The 21,483-nt window shown below is 40.7% G+C and overlaps 1 protein-coding gene across 4 annotated transcripts in view; it reads left to right on the top strand.

Annotated features, from left to right (window-relative positions):
• The window catches only part of FYB (FYN binding protein), a 175,230-nt gene that overhangs the window by 114,426 nt on the left and 39,321 nt on the right, over positions 1-21,483 (top strand). For all 4 annotated transcript variants that reach the window (XM_021076648.1, XM_021076647.1, XM_005672430.3 and 1 more), the window contains exons 3-4: positions 5,085-5,241; positions 20,226-20,272. In XM_021076648.1, the coding sequence (XP_020932307.1) occupies positions 5,085-5,241; positions 20,226-20,272 (204 nt within the window). The remainder of the gene's footprint in view (positions 1-5,084; positions 5,242-20,225; positions 20,273-21,483) is intronic.

The following is a 21,483-nucleotide window of genomic DNA, read 5'->3' as shown; positions in this document are numbered from 1 at the left end:
TCCCCTTCATTCCCAACTCACCACGCTTTCTCTGTAACCAGTACAAACTGTTCCCTACCATAAGTACGGTCAGTTCTCTTTTATTTTTGTCATTAGTCACATCTTTTAAAATTATGGTTAAGAATTTTATTATCAAAACTAGGGAGTTCCCATCGTGGCTCAGTGGGTAACGAATCCGACTGGGAACCATGAGGTTTCGAGTTCGATCCCTGGCATTGCTCAGTGGGTTAGGGATCCGGCGTTGCCGTGAGCTGTGGTGTAGGTTGCAGACATGGCTCGGATCCTGCGTTGCTGTGGCTGTGGCGTGGGCCGGCAGCTGCAGCTCTGATTCAACCCTTAGCCTGGGAACCTCCATATGCTGCGGGAGCAGCCCCAGAAAAGGCAAAAAGACAAAAAAAAAAAAAAAAAAGAATTTTATTATCAAAATTACTACACCTCTTGGAGTTCCCATTGTGGCTCAGTGGTAATGAACCTGACTAGTATCCTTGAGGATGCGGGTTCGATCCCTGGCCTCTCTCAGTGGTTCAAGGATCTGGCGTTGCCGTGAGCTGTGGTGTAGGTTGCAGGTGTGGCTTGGATCCCGAGTTGCTGTGGCTGTCGTGTAGGCCATTGGCTACAGCTCCAATGGACTCCTAACCTGGGAATCTCCGTATGCCTTGGGTGTGGCCCTAAAAAGACAAAAAAAAAAAAAAAATTATTATTCCTCTTGGATAAGTTCTCAGTTTTATAGCAAGGTATAAGTCAAACTCCCAATTGGCCTTTTAGCAAAATGCCCAGCATTTCCTTCTTGAAGCCTTGAGATCCTGTTCCAAGGCCTGGGAACACAGTTCCTGAATGTGACTTGGAATGAGATTGAGCAGCAGGATGCCAGTTCACAAGACTAGCTCACTGCCACCCAGTTGTCCAATACTGTCCAGGAGACCAGCTCTGCCTACTGCCATGAGGCTCATAACCCTGAACAATCCTCTCATTCTTTGAGGAAGAAATTCCAAATGATCTTTTCAATTCCAGTATTTTTTTTCCCCCTTCGGCCATGCCCTTGGCATGTGGAATTTCCCAGGCCAGGGATCGAACCCACACCACAGCAGTGACCACACCGAGTCCTTAACCACTAGGCTCAGGGAACTCCTCAATTCCAGTATTTTAAAGAACCAAGACTACCTAGGCAATACCCCTCAGAGACTGGGGGATGAGACTTATGCGTAGAGATCATAGTTTGGGAAATGTCTCAAATTTTACATTTCTAATTCTTGATGCCGACTAAACTCTAAACTTGTTGTTCTTCCCCTTTGTTTTATTTATGTCATATTTTTTAACTCCTTTCCTGATTTTATTTTAAACTCCTGAATTCCAATTTGTAAGACTTTTTTCCTGCCAGCCTGCATCAGTCATCCATCTCTGGGGGCCCATTTTCCACTAACTCCTGAATGTCTCCTTTCCTGCTATCTGGTTTCTGAAATCAAATTATATCCCAAACACCTATATAGCTGAATTCTTTCACGGATTACAGTCTCCAGAGCTAGTATTGCCCTAATGAAACTGAAAATAGTTGTTCAAAATTGCACTAAAAGGAAAGGTACCAGTTAGAAAAGCTGGACTTATGACAATGTGCTAATATGTTCATTTGAACTTACCAATAATTTCCATTTCATGACTTTGAGACCATGAGCAGAACATAGCAAATAGGGCACAGATACAGTAAGAAATCAACTAAGATTCAGTTTCTAGCTGAGTTAGAATTCCACCTCTAAAGCTTACTGACTCTCTGAACTTGGGTAATTTTCTTAACTATCAAATGGAAACTAGATAATAACATATACCCAAAGAGGTGTTATGACAGTTAAATAAAATTCCATATGCAAAATGCCTAAAATGGTTCCTAGCAAAAAAGGTGATTTATTAATGTAATTATCACTGATCTCAGAAATTTCCTGTAGGTTTAGGATTTATTTCTTCTTTACTGCTTTACTGTAATTCAGTAGCCACTCTTTTCATCACATCAGATTAGATTTTTGCTTTTGAGAGTTCCAATATTATAAATTATATTTTGGCATATTTTATAAAGTCCATATTAGGATTTTAGAACCAATCATATTTCAGTAAGATAAGTCTACCTGTTTTTTTCCCCCTGAAAAACTGATATGCTTTTCCTTAGAATTATTTTGTATATATGCAAATATATCCCCTGCAGTATTTGAAAGTGACCATAGATTTTGCAAAGCAAAATATTCCCCTGCTAAATACCAGTGTCACATAGGAAGAGTTTAGTGTGTGTTCTCCCAAGTTTAATAAGGAACAAGACACACATTAAGCTGTCAAATTATCTCTAACAATGTTTTTAAAAATTTATTATAGTTGATTTACAACGTTCTGTCAATTTCTGCTGTACAGCAAAGTGACCCAGTTAGACATTTATATACATTCTTTTTCTAACAATTTTTTAAAAGTAACTTTTAAAAATAGCCAACGAGTCCGTCTCCATCTCCCAGCCTGCTTTCCTTGGGTTTGCTGCATCCTCAGGCAAGCCCTCTGCTGGTGGTGGTGAGACGGCTGCCAGAGTTCCAGGAAGATCCCCCGCAATAGGAGGTCCGAGCCCAGTAGAAAGGCAATCACACCCCTTCCTGAGCAGCTTGGGTTGCTATAACCAGAGAAGGGAGAGTAGGTGCCAGGAAGGCAGAAGAGCAGGGGCGCACCACAGATGCCCCATCAGAAAGTCTCATAAACCTGTGTAAAGGCGAAACAGGATCATGTGGGCTTCAAGATAGGTTAGTTTTTAGTGTATCCAGTTTGTCATCCTCCACCCATGTCTGTAATTTCTCCCCTCCAGGCCTTAGATCACCGTCATGTGGTGACACCTCCCACTTGTCAAAATTGTTTCCATGAAGAGATAAGTCACAAGTTGCTCATAAACAGCTTTTCTTGCCTTTGGGCAATGGTTTATTCATATCTATCCACAGCGGCTTATTCTCTTTGTGTACAACTTTCAAATCACTTATGAGTCCATCAAAAGCTATATAAAGTAACAGGATGTCATTTTCTTTATTTTGTACTTAGTTGTTTTAAATTTTATTGAAGTATAGTTGATATACAATGGTGTGTTAATTTCTGCTGTACGACAAGACATCGTTTTCCTCTGGCAAATTCACTAGAATGTTTAATGTTTATTCTGTGATAAAAGAGGTTAAGTAATCATAGCTTATTAGACAAATGGTGCTGGGACATTGGTAAATGACTTATGAACAAAAACAACAACAAACCCGTAAAAATAGATCTTACACGTAATTCCAAAATAAATTACTGAGAGCTGAAAAAAAGCTAAATGTAAAAAAAAATGAATCCAAAGAGAAGTGAGAGACAATATGAGGTTAAAAATCATGTGTCTTTAAGGTAGAGAAAGGATTCTTAAACATAACTCTAGTGATAGAAATAATACATAAAACAATTTATTGGAGTTCCTGTCATGGCACAGCCGAAATGAATCCAACTAGGAACCATGAGGTTTCGGGTTCGATCCCTGGCCTCACTCAGTGGTTGAAGAATCTGGCGCTGCTGTGAGCTGTGGTGTAGGTTGCAAACGCAGCTCAGATCCTGCGTTGCTGTGGCTGTGGCATAGGCAGGCAGCTGTAGCTCTGATTTGACCCCTCCATGTGCTATGGGTGTGGCCCTAAAAAGACAAAAAACAAAAGAATTTATTAACTGAATTAGAGAAAAAGTAGCAAGTCCTATATATCAAAAATTTTAACTTTATGACAAAAATGACCTGGACAGAATGTTTCTAACATAAATGTAATAAGTTGGACATTTTTATTTATCAGATTTATAAGGGAACTAATTCTTCCTCCCTCAACCCCCCCCTCCAAAAAAAAGCTGCCAAAAGAGAAAATGAGCTGTTTTTGTAAGAGTTGTGCCTGGCATGGAGTGTCACATGTCAGGTGTGCCAGAGCTGAGAAATTTTGAAAACTCCAAGACGACCATGATAATGAGGAGAGAGCATGAAGAGAGAGGGGAGCATTTTTAATAATTACCATAACTGAACAACTTTGGAGAGAGGCAGGGATATCTAAAAGGAATTAGGAAGCTTTTGTATACTATATGAACAGAGTAGAAAAAAATGGTTGCCTGGGGCCCTAGTGGGGGAAGAAAAATGGAAGCGATAGTCAAAAGGTAGAAACTTTTGGAGTTCCCACTATGGCTTAGCAGGTTGAGAACCTGACATAGTGTCCCTGAGGATATGAGCTCAATCCCTGGCCTTGCTGAGTGAGTTAAAGATCCGTTGGAATGGATTTACAATGAGATCCTGCTGTGTAGCATTGAGAACTATGTCTAGATACTTACATTGCAACAAAACAATGGGAGGAAAAATTATGTATACAGGTATGTGTAACTTGGTCCCCATGCTATAAAGCGGAAAAAAATAAAGAAAAGAAAAGAAAAAGAAAAAGAAAGGATCCGGCATTGCCACAAGTTGTGGTGGAGGTCTGGAATTCATCTCGGATCTGGCATTCCTGTGGCTGTGGTAGGCCAGCAGTTGCAGCTCTGATTTGACCCCTGGCCTGGAAACTTCCATGTGCCACAGGTGCAGCCTAAAAAAAGAAAAAGAAAAGGTAGAAATTTCAATTATAAGATGTATAAAGTCTGAGGATCTAAAATAAAACCTGGTGACTACAGTTGATAACACTATATTGTATAATTGAAATTTGCTGAAAGAGTAGAACTTAAATATTTTCACACACCCCCCCCAAAATAGGTGAGGCAATAGATGTGTCAGTTAACTTGATGGGCAAAAATGTTTCACAATACATATGTATATCAAATCATCACATGATTCACTTTAAGTATCTTACAGTTTCACTTGTCAATTATACCTCAATAAAATGGGGTGGGGGGAGAGGGAATAGAACATTTAAAAATGCCATGTCCTGTAATACTCAGAGTATTAAACTTTTAAAAATATTAATTCAACTTAGGATGCATTTCCTGCGTTTTTTAATTTAAAAATCCTCATTTCTGCCTACTTGGAATGGCCCGTTCTTGTATTTTGAAGATTTGTCTTAATTCATGATATTTTTTGCTTTGCTTTTTAGGTACCAGCAAAGGCCCAACATCTTACTCAACAACTTCCCTACCACCACCTCCACCATCCCATCTGGCCAGCCAACCGCCACTGCCAGCCTCTCACCCAACACAATCGTCAGTCCCAAGTCTACCTCCCAGGAACATTAAACCTCCTTTAGATCTCAAGTAAGCAAAAGATTATCTTCTCATTTCTTTGTCCGTCTCTTACCATAGGTTTTAAAATGATGCTTGGCTAAATGCTGAGGGTTCCATGGTAAACTGATGGAACCACAAAGATGAGCAGATGACAGGGAGGAAGGATGGCTGAGTGGGCTCCTCTCACATTGCCCTTATTTTTCTGTTTTTACAGTGGTTTTCCCCTTAACAGTTCATTTGAAGAAAATTTCCAGTTCCATTTTAGAAATTCCGAAGCATTCTTCAGGTCAGCACCACCACCATGTCCTTCACTATCATCACCACCACTTCCACCACCACCATCATCATCACCACCACCACCATCATTGTCATTGTCACCACCATTACCATCAACACCACCACCATCATCATCACCACCACCACCATCATTGTCATTGTCACCACCATTACCATCATTACCACCACCACCTTCTTTGTCATCATCACCAACATTACCATCACCACCACCACACCATCATTGTCATCATCAACATTATCATCACCACCACCACCACTATCATCACCACCAAAACACTATTATCATCAACACCACCACCAGCACCATCACCACCAGCACCATCACCACCGTTATCATCACCACCATCACCATCATTGTCATTGTCACCACCATTACCATCATTACCACCACCACCTTCTTTGTCATCATCACCACCATTATCATCACCACCAATGCTATTATCATCACCACCACCACCACCAGCACCATCACCACCACCACACCATCATTGTCATCATCAACATTATCATCACCACCACCACCACTATCATCACCACCAAAACACTATTATCATCATCACCACCACCAGCACCATCACCACCACCAGCACCATCACCACCGTTATCATCACCACCACCACCATCATCATTGTCATTATCACCACCATTGTCATCATCACCATCCCCATCATATTTTACTGACTGCTTATGTTGTGGTAGGCACTTTACATATAGAATCCCTATAACGTTATGGAGTGGATAGTGTTAATATCATTTCATAGACGAGTAAACGGGACTATATAGAGGCTAAGTATCTTCTCCAAGATCACATACAATGTATAATAGAAACATGAGTCCAAAGTGTCCATCTGAGTCCAAAGTAAATGTGTGCTTTTAACCCTTCTGCTCAGTAACCTCCTTGAAGTAAAAAAACTGAGCTTTGCTCTGAATACCCAAATTTTTGTGTGTGTATTTAAAAACTGGGAAACTTATTCAAGCCCTTACTTTTCTTAGATGGCACTCTTTAGAAAGTGTAAATGTATGGGTTGTTATATGGGGGTTCTTTATCCACGATTTGCCAGCATAGCTGGTTGAGGAGAAAGCAAGCAGAAGATTGGAATAGAGTGAATGTTGTTTTAAAAATATTCAGACAATGGAGTTCCCGTCGTGGTGTGCGCAGTGGTTAACGAATCCGACTAGGAACCTTGAGATTGCGGATTCAGTCCCCGCCTTTGCTCAGTGGGTTAACGATCTGGCGTTGCCGTGAGCTGTGGTGTAGGTTGCAGACGCAGCTCAGATCCCACGTTGCTGTGGCTCTGGTGTAGGCCGGTGGCTACAGCTCCGATTGGACCCCTAGCCTGGGAACCTCCACAAGCCACCGGAGTGGCCCAGGAAATAGCAAAAAGACAAAAAAAAAAAAAAAATATATATATATATATATATATTCAGACAATGGCAAGCATAGGTCCTTATGGAAGCTCAAAGTACATCCTCCCTTTCCTCTTCTAGAAAACTGCTTCCCATCATTCACCTTTACCACAAATACGTAATATCCCAAAATATTTAGCTACAGTTTGTTTCTCCTTCACTTCAGTCCCCTACCAGATTGATGTTCATTACATTTAAAGTACTAAATATCCATTACCCATACAATAGAATCTATTAATATCGATATCTGATTGACAGCTTTCCTTTAATGCTAACAATCACAATTTAGAGCAGGAGTAGAAAACCCTTTTGTCATGGGGAGTCACGACTAAGTTTCACTTTATTATGTTTTTCGGGGGTGGGTTAAGGACAATTCCAGCTAACTAGAAGGTACTAGACTAGCTTAGTTACTACCATTTTGCATACAAGCTGTGTTGTACATTTGTGTTAACTTCATACCTTTTCAGGCATTTGAGTTTGTGAATCCTAACTTATGATACCCAGCTACCAAATAAGAGTGTACACTATCTACCTGCTAATGTAAAAGTGTCAGAGGAATATTAGTTGCATTAAAATAACTAATACATGTTCTTATATACACCTGATTTCTGTGTAAACTATTTTCCCTTCACCTATATTAAATCGTGTGTCTTTTTCCTAATTTTTTCCCTACTTTGATGAATTTAACCCATTAGATTTTGATCTTAGTGCTTTTGAATTTTATTATGCGACTCTCTCCCAGCTACTGGCTTTAGTTAGGCTTCTAGATCCTATATAATTCTAATGAGAAACTTCAATAATTTTGAACATGAATTCCTGTTAATTTATAAGACCTAAAGACTGGTAACTGTTTGATTGGAGAAGTCATAGAGAGGCGTGCTTAACACTACTCTTACTGTTTGGGGAGTTGCCAAGACCATCCATGGGTTTGATGATCCACTAAAAGGCCACCTAGGACTCAGCATATGGTAGTACTCACAGCAGCTGAGGTCTATCCCAGTCACAGTCTGCTTCTAAACCTAGGAGTGGGCAAAAGTAAGACCTCTCCTTCTCCAGCTACAAAAATGCAATACATGTAGTGTATTGCTTCCCAAAGAAACCTATGAGAGGGAGCTTTTTACTGAGAGCCGGCACGGAGGCACCTCCTGCCTAGCAACTACCAAAATAACAGAACTTCTAGAAAGAAAGCAGGTGTTCCCCCTAAGTCACGTTATTTATACAACCTAGGCTCAGCAAAGCACTCTTGTCATTTAGGCAATTTTTCCTATCAGTGCAGGGAAAGCTTTTGGAGCTGAGTTCCCAGATATGAGGCAACAGCCAATCTTGGTCAAAGATTCTTTTAAAAGATAGCAGCTTCACGGAGTTCCCATTGTGATGCATCAGAAACAAATCCGACTAGTATCAATGAGGATGTGAGTTCGATCCCTGGCCTTGTTGAGTGGGTCAGGGATTCAGGGTTGCCGTGAGCTTTGGTGCAGATAGCAGACGAGGCTCAGATCCTCTGTTGCTGTGGCTATGGCTGTAGCATAGGCTGGCGGTTGTAGCTCCGATTCAACCCCTAGCCTGGGAACTTCCCTATGCTGATGGTGCAGCCCTAAAAAAAAAAGGCAGCTTAGGTCCTGCTATGTTAACTCCTTTCTGTAAACTTACCCCCTAGGCAGAATCCACTGTGATAAGGTGGGGAATAAAAAGTTGAAGAAGGAAGAAAGGATTTCAGAAAGAGACCTATAGCCTGGCCTATACCATCATACAGATGCTGCTCAATTTCCCACCTTTGTAGGAAATTCTTACAACATTGAAAAGATCCTGCCCACCAGCCATGCTCAAATTTTTTTTTCACAATATTGTTTTCATCAGAAATTAGCAAAACCCACCAATGTAATTTTATCTCATTCCTAATTCCATCTTATGAAGGACTCCTAAAATTAAAAAGTTTGAGGCAAGAGCCTCAAAACACATATGCTCAGGAAAAAGATGAAGAGAAACAAGAAACTTAGATGTTACATTGCCTGGACAAGCTAGAATTGGCATAGCTGAAAGCTGTCAGATGGAGAGAATAGAGAAAATGAAAGCTAAAGGACATCTGTGAGATAACTTTTTTTCAAAAGTAAAAATGCGGTATATGGTGAAAGACTTTCAGGCTCCCATCAGAGGCTCAAGAAAAATCCAAAATGAAGAAATATCTGGGTTGCAAACTTTCCCCCACTAGAGGAAGCTAGATAAGACACAAAGAGGAAATGAAAGTATAATGGGTCTTGATATTCAGGCTCACAAATCTATATTTCATGTGGGAGGGAAATGTATAGAATCAACTTTTTTTTTTTTTTTTAGGGCCGCCTCTGCAACATATGGAAGTTCCCAGACTAGGGGTCAAATTGGAGCTGCAACTGCCAGCCTATATCATAGCCACAGCAACTCAGGATCCAAGCCACATCTGCAACCAACACCACAGCTCACAGCAACACTGGATCCTTAACCCAATGAGCAAGGCCAGGGATTAAACCCATGTCCTCATGGATACTAGTTGGGTTCACTACCACTGAGCCACAACGGGAACTCCTGAAACCATCTTTTTTTTTTTTTTTTTTTTTTTTTTTTTTTGTCTTTTTGTCTTTTCTAGGGCTACACCCGTGGCATATGGAGGTTCCCAGGCTAGGAGTCTAATCAGAGCTATAGCTACTGGCCTGTGCCACAGCCACAGCAATGCCAGATCTGAGCCGTGTCTGCAACCTACACCACAGCTCACTGCAACACCGGATCCTTAACCCACTGAACAAGGCCAGGGATCGAACCTGAAACCTCATGGTTTCTAGTTAGATTCATTAACCACTGAGCCACAACAGGAACTCCCCCGGAACCATCTTTAAGTAAAATTGTGAGAGATGGGTACTTCTGTGCTTTTCCACCACACTTCCAAACACACACCTGGGTGTTTCCCAGGTGCTCCCTCTATGGTCTGCAAATGTCATTCATCCCCTCTCTAATGTAAGGTCACTCTCAGGTCAAGATCTAATTGATTTTTTTCTATAATTCAATAATTATTCAATAATTATTTTTTGAGCCACCACTTTGTGCCTTTGTAATAGAAATTCAGGAAATATCAGTAAACAAAATAAAGATCCCTGGAGTTCCCATATGGCTGGGTTGGTTGAGTATCTGGCATTGTCAGTACAGTGGCTTGTGTAACTGCTGTGTCAGGGGTTTGATCCCTGGCCTAGGAATTTCTGCATGCCAAAGATGTAGCCAAGATAGTTAGATAGATAGATAGATAGATAGATAGATAGATAGATAGATAGATAGATAGATAAAGGTCCCTGCCCACCTATAACCTAGGGCAAGAGACATAAGAGATAAAAATAATAAACAGGTGAAAGATAGCATATGTTGGGAAATATCAAGTGCCATAGGAGAAAATAGGGCAGGGTTAGGTGATGGAGTGTGAGGGTGGGGTTGGGAACAGCATGTTGCAACTGTAAAGGGAGATGTGAGGGTAGCTCCCTGTATGGGAAGTTCATCTTGAACGAAGACTCAAGGAAGCAAAGGAGTTAGGCACGCAGACTCCTGGAGGAAGACCATGCCAGGCAGAGAGGACAGACAGAACAAAGCCTAGAGTATTCAAGGACTCAGAAGGAGGTGGCTGGGCAGGTGTAGGTGAACAAGGGAAGGAGTAGTTGAGAAAGACCCAGCTTACACGGGGCCCTGCAGGTCATGATGGAGATTGTGGCTCCTGTTCTAAGTGAAATGGGAGACACGGGAAGAACCTGAGCAGAGAAGTGATGTCTTCCAACTTAGGCTTTACAAATATCGCCTTCCCAGCTGTCTGAGAGCGCCAGGAGGCAGTGTCGAAGAAGGGAAACCAGTTAGGCAGATATTGCAGGTATGCAGGTGAGCTATGGAGGTGGCCCTCAGCAGGATGGTGCAGTGGACGCAGTGAAAGGTGTCCTGGTCATGGATATATTTTGAAGGTAGAGACAGCAGAATTTGTATTTAGGGTATGAAAGGTAGAGAGGCTCCAAGGCGGCTCCAAGGCTTTGAGCCTGAGTAACTCCAAAGATGATGTTTCCATCTCTAAAGCAGGCTTTGCTGAACATGAGCAGGTTTGGTCATGAGAAAGATCAGGAGGGCCTGGCCTGGTTAAGCCTGTGGTGTCTCTTAAACACCCAAGTGGAGATGTTGAGGAGGCATTTGGGCATAAGAGGTGAAGAGTTTGGGGGAGAGTTCTGGGTTATAAATACATATTCGAGGAGTTCCCGTTGTGGTGCAAGAGAAATAAATCCAACTTGTATCCATGAGGATGCAGATTCGATCCCTGGTCTCGCTCAGTGGGTTAAGGATCCAGCTTTGCTGTGGCTGCAGTGTAGGTCACAGACACGGCTTGGGTCCCGAGTTGCTATGACTGTGGTATAGGCTGGCAGCTGTAACTCTGACTCAATTCCTAACCTGGGGGCTTCCATATGCCACAGGTGTGGACCTAAAAAGCAAAAATAAAAAATACATATTTGAGAGTATGGTCATATATCCCACACTTAAAGTCATGAAACTGAAGATCACCAAGGAAGTGAGTATAAGCAGAGGAAGAACTGAACCCCAGGACGCTCAAAATCCACCAGGCCTGGGAGAAGGAAATTCTGCAAAGGAGGATAAAAAGGAGCAACCAAGGACGTAGGAAAGATCTGAGTGTGGTGTCCTTGGAGCCAAGTAAAGCTAGAACTCCTAAGGGGGAGGCAGTGATCGGTTGTCAGCTAAGTAAGGATTCGGCGTTGCCGTGAGCTGTGGTGTAGGTCACAGATGTAGCTCGGATCCCACATTGCCCTCTGTGGTGTAGGCTGGCAGCCACAGCCCCAATTCCACCTCTAGCCTGGGAACTTCCATATGCTGCAGACACGGCCCTAAAAAAAATTAAAGGAAAAGAGATAGGAGTTCCCAATGCAAGGGGATTGGCGATGTCTCTGCAGTGCGGGGATGCAGGTTCAGTCCCCTGCCCAGCACAGCAGTTCCCGCAGTTGCATAGGTCACAAAACAATGGATACTCCATGTGCCACAGCCCAGCCAAAAAAAAAAAAAAAAAAAAAAAAAGATGGTAGAAATAACAGTATGTTTCTACACTTGTGGAAATCGTAATGGTGGAGAGAGAATTCCTGGGACCAAGGACTACAACTACTAAGAACTGAAGCTCAGGGACTGGCTTCCCAAAGGCATAAGTGATAAGGTTCACAGTTCTCCCCAGGCTGTGGAGTCTGGATTACTTCAGGCAAGAAAACGAATCTCTAATTGGGATCAAAGCAAGAATTTCAGGAGATAGCTTGACCTTTTATCATCTGCTTACTTCCCAGAAGTCACTTGTAATTTTCTCCTTTGGGTCAGAACGCCCCGAGAGTGTAAAGGATTGGAGGCAGGTGAGAATTAAAAATAATAAACATCTTCAAAAGGAAAGTAGTTGAGGCCAGTTAGAGTGTGTTTTAAATTGTATTGTTTCTCCACCTAGTGGTCAGATATCGGCTAGCTCTACTTTCTGCTCTTTTACACAGCTGAAGAGGAACTGAAATGGGTCAAAAGAGCTTGTTTATCATTTTCACTGTTCAAATCCACATCTTTAGGGTAACATATCTCTGGGTACCATTTTCAGAAATTAATTAAAAATTTAACAGTATAATTCTTCATGTGAAAACAGAACCAGAGGATGAATACTTTGGTATACGAAGCAAATTATATGGTTATTAATAGTAATGAGACAGGAAAAGTGAAGTAATAAGAAGTAATAAATAATGGAAATGACTAAGGTTGGAAAAGGAAACGCTGAACAGTTCTTACCCTGAGGTCATTCTTAGTCAGTGTAAGATTTTTTTTTTTTTTCCTGGCTCTAAATTTGGAGGAAAAGTAAGAATTTACCACCATAACCTTTTTATCAATTAGGAATGCTTAACATTTTCTGGAATTGAAGCCTTGCCATATCAGTCATCCATGACCAGGCAGTCTTACCTAAGTCCACTGGGAGAGCATTGGCTTAAACAATTCATAGTTTTGTAATTCCTCATGCGTTAAATACCAGAAGACATGTTCCAGAGAAAAGTTCACAGGATTTCGTTCTCAGTGAGGGCAGGTATGGCACAAAGTTTTCTGTGTCACTTGATTTCCTCCTGATTCTTAAAAAAAACTGACAATGAGAGGCTGAAGCCATGAATAAAGGTCATGAATAGCCAATAAAGTTTAAAGGTCAACAACTTCACATCTTCAAATGTCAGGAAATAGAGCTCTAATAGCTTTCGAAACATGACAGTCAGAACATTACATTGATTTTGCCTCTCCAATTTAATTCTGCATGCATAAAAACAAAGAACTGTGGTGAAAGGCCTTCTCGAATAGATGTCCTATTGTAACAGCTGAGGAAGAAAAGCTTCCTTTTCTTCTTAGACTGCTCCCTCTGCTTTGTTTTCTAGGACTTGGGATGTGACTAATTTTGTTATTGGTCTCTTTAACTCTGTGGAGCTTTTCTCAATGCCTGGAACACTTTCTTTGAGCAATTGGTGACAGTTTGATCTCGGTCTGTCCATGACACTCACCTGTCTCTCCCCTTCATCTTTTATCCTTCACTGCTATTCCTATTCTTAACCCTATTTCCTATTTAGTGACGATTTTCACTTCTACATATTAAACCTATGAATTCACAGGTGAATTCAGACCTATATAAAATTAAATAAAATTTGTATGCTATAATGTTGGGTCCATGAATATGCATGTGCATGCAAACATTATCCCCAAGTATAAATGATTTGCATTCAAGTGCAGGCACATAGGTTTAAATGTGCTGTGCAGACACCCTTCATTTTGCAAATATTTGTTATTCATCCAAGTGTTTCAGGAAGTAAACTGCAACCCCAGTAGTACATATATATATATTTTTTGCTTTTTAGGGCCACACCCACAGCATATGGAAGTTCTCAAGCTAGGAGTCGAATCAGAGTTGCAGCTGCCAGCCTACACCACAGCCACAGCAGTGCGGCATCCGAGCCACGTCTGCCACCTACACCACAGCTCATGGCAACACCAGATCCTTAACCCACTGAGCAAGGCCAGAGATGAAACCCGAATTCTTTTTTTTTTTTTTTTTTTTTTTTTTTGGCCTTTTGTCTTTTTAAGGCAGCGCCCATGGCATTTGGAGGTTCCTAGGCTAGGGGTCAAATCGGAACTGTTGCTGCCAGCCTACGCCAGAGCCACAGCAACGCAGGATATGAGCCGCGTCTGCAACTTACACCACAGCTCACGGGATGCCGGATCCTTGACCTGCTGATCGAGGCCAGGGATTGAACCCACAACCTCATGGTTCCTAGTCAGATTTGTTTCCGCTGTGCCATGATGGGAACTCCAGAACCCACATTCTAATGAAAACTAGTCGGATTCATTTCCGCTTCGCCACAAGGGGAGCTCCCCAGTAGTCTTTTTAACTTAATATTCTTCTTCAAAAATGATAGCAAACAATTCACTTTAGTAATAAATGTTAGTTTCTTAGTTTTACTAGGACATCATTAATTTAGCCAAAAAGAATCAAAGTGCTACATATGACAGGAATATTCTAATAGCTTCCTAAAGATGACATCATAATATTAAATTAACAAAGCAATAATCTCTTTCTTCAAAGGGCTTATGGTCTCTTAGTAAGAAGAAAGACTTGTAAGTAATTGCTTTATAATTAGAGTAATCCAGAATAATCACTGTGGTGGCTCAATGTATGACATATGGAAGCAGCTACTGCATGAGCTTAGGAGAGCTGAGAATAACTTCACAGTGGAGGGAGTGTTTAAGAAGAGGTTTAGAGATGAAAGAGAGCCTCAAGCCAGGGATCATGAGAAGGGAGAATTATTCCAGAGAAGGCAAACAACATGAGCTCAGAATGGAAAACAAGAAACCAGTGTTCAGAGAGTTAAGTGCGTTCAGTATTAATATGTGAAAAGAAGATGTAAGGAGAGGAAATAGGAAAACTAAAACTGTTAAAAGAGCAGGAATTCATCTTAAGAACCTGTATATCATGAAAAGGGCTATAAATTTTATTCTGTAGAATGTCAGTGTATTTTGATATCTAAGATATTTACATCCTGTGCTTTTAATGGATATTCACATGAGATCAGGCGCCTTCAAGGTGTATGGCCGAAGAATATGCAGCTCGTTAAAGTTAATAATGCAGAGGTCTAATGTATTTGAAGTACTTAAATTCACACAATATAACTTTCTGTGCTATTTATACATCTAGGCATTTTTATTTAAATAGGAATAATTATGTTCAGGGGGATCTTTAATGATTGGACAACTCAGGCTAAATTCTTTCAAATCGAATGGCTATGTTTATAAGTTTGGTTAACTAAACTCCCTTACATGTTTTACATTGCATGTATAAACTTACATATTGAATTTTATTTTTAAATGTTTTCAGTACCTGACTAAATGAATTTAATAACCCCACTCAGCCAAATGCTCCCAAGTACTTAAATGACTTTTGTAAATCTATTAAACCACATTCAGTTCTCTTAAATATTCCAATCACATTTACAGTTGGATTTTTTTTATACTATTCTCTTTTTTTGGCTATGCCCATAGCATGTGGAAGTTCTCGGGCCAGGGATTGAACCCCAAACCACAACAGTGATAACACCAAATCCTTAATGGCGAGGCCACCAAGGAACTTCTCTTATACCTTGTAAGAAGCATAGCTAGTTCTGAAAATTTTTTAGCATATGAAAGGCAGGGAGAATAGTATAATGAGCGGCTGTGTCCCCTTTCCCAGCTTCAACGTTTATAAATTCATTACCAATCTTGTTTCATCTATACCCCACCCACTTCTCTCTTCTCATATTATTTTGAAACTAATACCAAACATCATATAATTACATCCATAAATATTTCAGTAGGTACCCCTGAAAATACTCTATGTATTAATATAAAACATCAAGTGATTGTTCAAATTGCCAATTGTCTCTTAAATTGTGTGTGGGTTTTTTTTTTTTTTTTTTTGGTTGTTTGAATAAAAATTCAAGCAAAGTCCATGGTTTATATGTTTTGTAATCCTCTTTCAAGCTATAGGTTCACCCTCTTGTACTTTTTACTTACTGCAATTTGTTTGTCGAACAAATCAAGTTGTGTGTGGCCCTTAGAGTTGCCCACAGTCTAGATTGTGCTGATTGCTTCCTTGTACTATAGCTTATATGTTCCCCTTTCCACTGTATTTCCTATAAATTAGAAGTTGGATACAGAGGGGGGCTTGATCAAATTTAGTTCTACTTTCTACATGTATTCTTTCTTTAGTTAGTTAAGACACCTTCCTAGATGATGGTGTATGGTTTTATTAGGAGCTTATAATTTTGGCTGACTCTGTTTTGTGATATCAGCAGCCACATGGACACTCAACACTCAGAGTCCTGGAGTTCCCTCGGGGGCTCAGTGGTTAACGAACCCAACTAGAATCCATGAGGTTTCGGGTTCGATCCCTGGCATTGCTCAGTGGGTTAAGGATCTGGCATTGCCGTGAGCTGTGGTGTAGGTCGAAGACGCAGCTCGGATCTGGCGTGCTGTGGCTCTGGCGTAGGCCAGAAGCTGTAGCTCTGATTGGACCCCTAGCCTGGGAACCTCCATGTGCCGCAGATGCGACCCTAAAAAGCAAAAAAAACAGAAAACAAAAACAAAACAAAACAAACAAAAAAAAAACTTAGAATCCTTACTTTTCAACTAATATAATCAAGTCTAACTCACAAATTTTTAAGTGATGCGACACAGAATGTTTTACTGAATTATCTACTGTAACAAATCTCTTACATATTACAAATACTTAAAATATTGAACGTACATATATTGACACAATGATTAGAAAACTTATTTCACAGATTTTTGTACCATGGGTTTGAATTACTTCATCATTTCTATATTTCATTCTGAATCTTCCAAGATCTAAAAGGACTCACTAAGAGGAACAAAGGTCTTGTCATGATCAATCTCACTGGACTGGACCTTTATACTTATCTAAATAGGAAGCTAGGCATATATGGGTTAAATTTTAAATGTTTATTTTTTAAAGCAAATTTATTAGATAACAGTTTATGAACACATATGCCTAGAATCTAGGTGGAAACTGTGACATGTATGTCCATGGCAATTCTTCCTGTGCCTCAAGAGTACCCACTAAGCACTTTTTTATGGTCTTCGTGATAACAAGGCACTGCCTACACATATTCTTCAAGTGGTGTTAATTTTGTGTTAAAAAGATCACTTTGGCAGCAGTGTAAAGAAGGGACTGTAAGGGTAGAAAGATGAAGAGCAATTCTCATCGCTAGAAGACTGTCCAGAGACCTCTGCATCGGTCCACACTAGTGATGAGAATCCTGTTCTTGCGTCTAGCAGGATGAAGGAGAGTGATAGAAGGGAGAAGGGCATTCTAGCAGATATTAAACATGCAGAACTGACAGAACTTGATAAATTTGATGTGGGACTGCAAAAACGTGAGATTTAAAGGATGACATGAGGCTTAGGTGGCTAAGTGAATTTTGGTGTGATTTTACCAAGGTAATCAGTGGGACATAGAAATAAAGATGGATGGATAGATTAGATAGATAGATAGATAGATAGATAGATAGATAGATAGACAGACAGACAGACAGACAGTTGAGTCTAAAACTCAGAAGTGAAGTCTGGGCCAGAGATTTTCAATGTTGAAGTCACCAACAGTAAGATAATATGTGAAGTTGTGGGGGTCTCTGAGACCACTTAGGGGCAAACGTAGAGTAAAAAAAAAAAAAAAAAAAAAAAATGAGGAACCCAATACAAAGGCACACCATCACTTAAAGGGGAAGTCAGAGAAATGAACCCACAAAGGAAATTGTGGGGTAGTAACCAGAGAAACCAGAAGTGAGCCAGGAGAGATTTCTTACGGAAACAAAGGCAGCTGAAGGAAACCAAAATGGCCAGTAACTGTTAAGGACCACAAAGCAATCAAGCAAGATACAGGCAAAGTTTTTAGTGGACTTGGTAATTAAATCTTTTTTTTTTTTTTTTTTTTTTTTTTTTTTGTCTTTTTGCCATTTCTTGGGCCGCTCCTGCGGCACATGGAGGTTCCCAGGCTAGGGGTCCAATCGGAGCTGCAGCCGCCAGCCGACACTACAGCCACAGCAACTCGGGATCCGAGCTGCGTCTGTGACCCACACCACAGCTCACGGCAACGCCTGATCTTCAACCCACTGAGCAAGGCCAGGGATTGAACCCGCAACCTCATGGTTCCCAGTCGGATTCGCCAACCACTGCGCCACGATGGGAACACCTAAATCTTTTTTTTCTTCTTCTTCTTCTTCTTTTTTGGGCTGTGCCCATGGCCTGTGGATGTTCCTGGGCCAGAGATCAAACACGCACCACAGCAGCAACCCAAGATGCTGCAGGGACAACACCAGATCCTTAACCTGCTGTGCCACAAGAGAACTTAATTCTTTCAAGAGTAGTTTCGGTGGTGGCATTCTCTAGTGGCTCATTGGATTAAGGATCCTGCATTGTCACTGCTGGGATGCAGGTCACTGCTGTGTTGCGGGTATGATCCCTGGCCTAGGAACCTCCACATATTATAGGCAAAGCCAAAAAAAAATTTTTTTAAATTTTAAAGGAGTAGTTTCAGTGAAAGATTGGCAGCAGAAGCCAGACTGTAGTCAGTGAAGAAATGAGTGGGAGGAGAGGAATTAAAGTTGGTGAGTATGGACAGCTTTTTCTGCTTGGGCTGGGCAGAGGAGAATTGTCTTGTTGTCCATGTGAAGGATTTAGAAAGGTAAAGAGGAGTGTTTGTCGTTTGTGAATGGAAGTAACTCAAGCTGAGGGAGAAGACTAGAGTGAGATGTTTAGGGATGGGGAGTAGAAGAAGAACAATAATATAAATAATATGATGACACAGAAGAAAGGGAATACAAGGAGTAAAACAACTGATCAGTCAGATAGGATTCAGAACACAGATGGAAAGAACCTTGGTAGGGTGAGGTAAGGATGAGTCTAACTGCAGATGAGCTTGGAGGTTAAGCTTTTTAAGAGAGTTCGCCCCCAATAACTGCTAGTTTATCAGTGAAATAAGAAACAAGATCATCTGATAATTGGGGAGCAGAGAGGAATAGGAGATTTGAGGGAAGTAGTGAAGGTTTTGAAGACCCATTAAGAAGGATGATGCAAGAGAGTATTGACTAGAAAAAAAAAGGTGTAGTGAGAGAGTTCCCATCGTGGCTCAGTGGTAATGAACCCAACTAGTATCCATGAGGACTTGGGTTTGATCCTTGGCCTTGCTCTGAATTGCCGTGGGCTGTGATGTAGGTCACAGACCTGGCTGGGATCTGGTGTTGCTATGGCTGTGGTGTAGGCCAGTGGCTGCAGCTCCAACTGAACCCCTAGCCTGGGAAGTTCCATATGCAGTGGCTGTGGCCCTAAAAAAACCAAAAAAAAAAAGTGTATGAGATTATAGAATAATGTTGGGGGTGTGGCTGAGATTGAATGCCAATGATGTGTAATATTCAGAAGCAGTAAAATAATTTTCCCTAGCTATGCAAATCTACACAAGATTAGAAACAGAAAATAGAAATGTTCCATAAATCAGGAGGGATTCATGGGGCTCAGGTATTGATAACTGTTAAGAGCAGATGGAGTGAAGCAGTTTGGATGAGGTGCCTTGGGGTCTGAGCCACAAATGATGGAAGAGATGCCAGATGGAGACCATCTGCAAGGGGAAAGGGGTCAAGGATTGGAACTAATGCTCTATGGTGTCCCTCACATAAAGCCAATCATATGCCCTCAGAATCCCAGAATTGACTTATTGATATACAGTCATTTTAACAGAAAACATTACTGCCATGAAACAACAGATTAATTGTAGGAGCTCACTCTGAATGGACAGGGCTGAACTTGAGCTCCCCAAATTCTCCATTTTTTGTAGCAGAAGCAGTAACAATATAACCCCAAAGTCAATTGGGGTTACGGACTTCTGAAAGTTTGGTTTGGTTTGGTTTGGTTTGGTTTGGTTTGGTTTGGTTCGGTTTGGTTTGGTTTTTTGGCCTTGCCTATTGTATATGGAAGTTCCTGGGCCAGGGATTGAACCTGAGCCACAGCAGCGACCCAAGCCACTGAAGTGACAATGCCAGATCCTTAACCCACTGTGCCACAAGAAAACACCTGACATTCAAGTTTTAAATCAGAGCAGATATGAAACAGAAAAGAGTTATTTAAAGGATTCTTTTATTCTTTTTTCTTTGTCATTGTAAGGGGGCTATCTACTTGTTCCATGTTCACTTTCTCTTCTCTCTTATTTTCAGAAGCCCTGTAAATGAAGAAAACCATAATAGTGTCATGCACTCCGATGGTAAGAGTCAAAAAGATGTTTTATTTATTGACTTGTTACCTCAGATACGGAAGTTTGAGTCAATTATTCTCATAGGGTGATTAATGAGTCATTATCATCATTGGTTCATGTAAGACCCCTCTCTGTTTTACTTATCTATTTATTACCTCTTACCTCCATAACCTACTCCCTTTCCTTCCTTCCCCTTACCAGAGACAAATAGTCTAATGTATTTAGTGTATATGTGTCTTTTGTATGTGTTCTTTCATACTGTTGTATGTGTATATATTTCAACGTACATAAATATATTATAGCTCACTCTGGCCTTTTTTTTTTTTTTTACACTCAGCATAATGTGTTTTGGGGACGGCTCATCCGTGTTGTGTGTCTGTGTATTTAATTTGTTGCTGTTAACTACTGCACAGCACTCTATGGTATGCATCCCATGCATTTACATTTTACTTCCAACTTGAATACCGTGAATAATAGTGCAAAGCACTTCCTCTCCACATCCCCACCCATGGTCCTCTAAGAGGCTGCCTTTAAGATGTATATCCAGCTGCAGAATGGCTGCTTGGAAAGTCTGGAATGTTTGTTTTGACTGAGTAGGATGAGAGTGCTCTCTAGAAGAGCTGCTGTATATTCCCATCACAGGGCATGAAGATTCCAAGACGCCTGCCTTTCACTAGTGCCTGGCATTGGGCAGCTTTCCAGTTGTTGCCAGTCTGATACGTATAAAATGATGTTGATGTCTCGTTTCCTTTTCATATCTCTGCTTACAGTTGAGTTTGAGTACTTGATTTGTTTGTTAGCCTTTGAGGTTTCCTCTTCTGTAAGTTGCCAGTTCTATCCTTGGACCATTTTCTTCTTGGAGTTGGTATCCTTTCCTGGTTGACTTGCAGGAGTTCCTTGGTATTCCAGCTATTGACCCCATGTCAGAGGCAGACTTTGCACATATTTTTTCTCATTCTGTCTGTTGTCTATTAGCTTAGTCCATACTGTCCTTTACTGAACATAAATATATCTTGATATAATCAAATTCATTAGTTTTTTTGCTTTGTAAATTTTATCTGAAGACCTATACATAGGAAAGAAAAAAGATTTTATTAAAATACAGTTGATTTACCATGTTGTCCCAATTTCTGCTGTACTACAGGTGACTCCGTCATATATTTTATATATATATATATATATATATATATATATATATATACATATACACACACATTCTT

The sequence above is a fragment of the Sus scrofa genome, chromosome 16, assembly GCF_000003025.6.
Source record: "Sus scrofa isolate TJ Tabasco breed Duroc chromosome 16, Sscrofa11.1, whole genome shotgun sequence".
Lineage (NCBI taxonomy): Eukaryota > Metazoa > Chordata > Mammalia > Artiodactyla > Suidae > Sus > Sus scrofa.
Note: the sequence above shows the minus strand (reverse complement) of the source record. Positions and strands in the feature narration are given on the sequence as shown.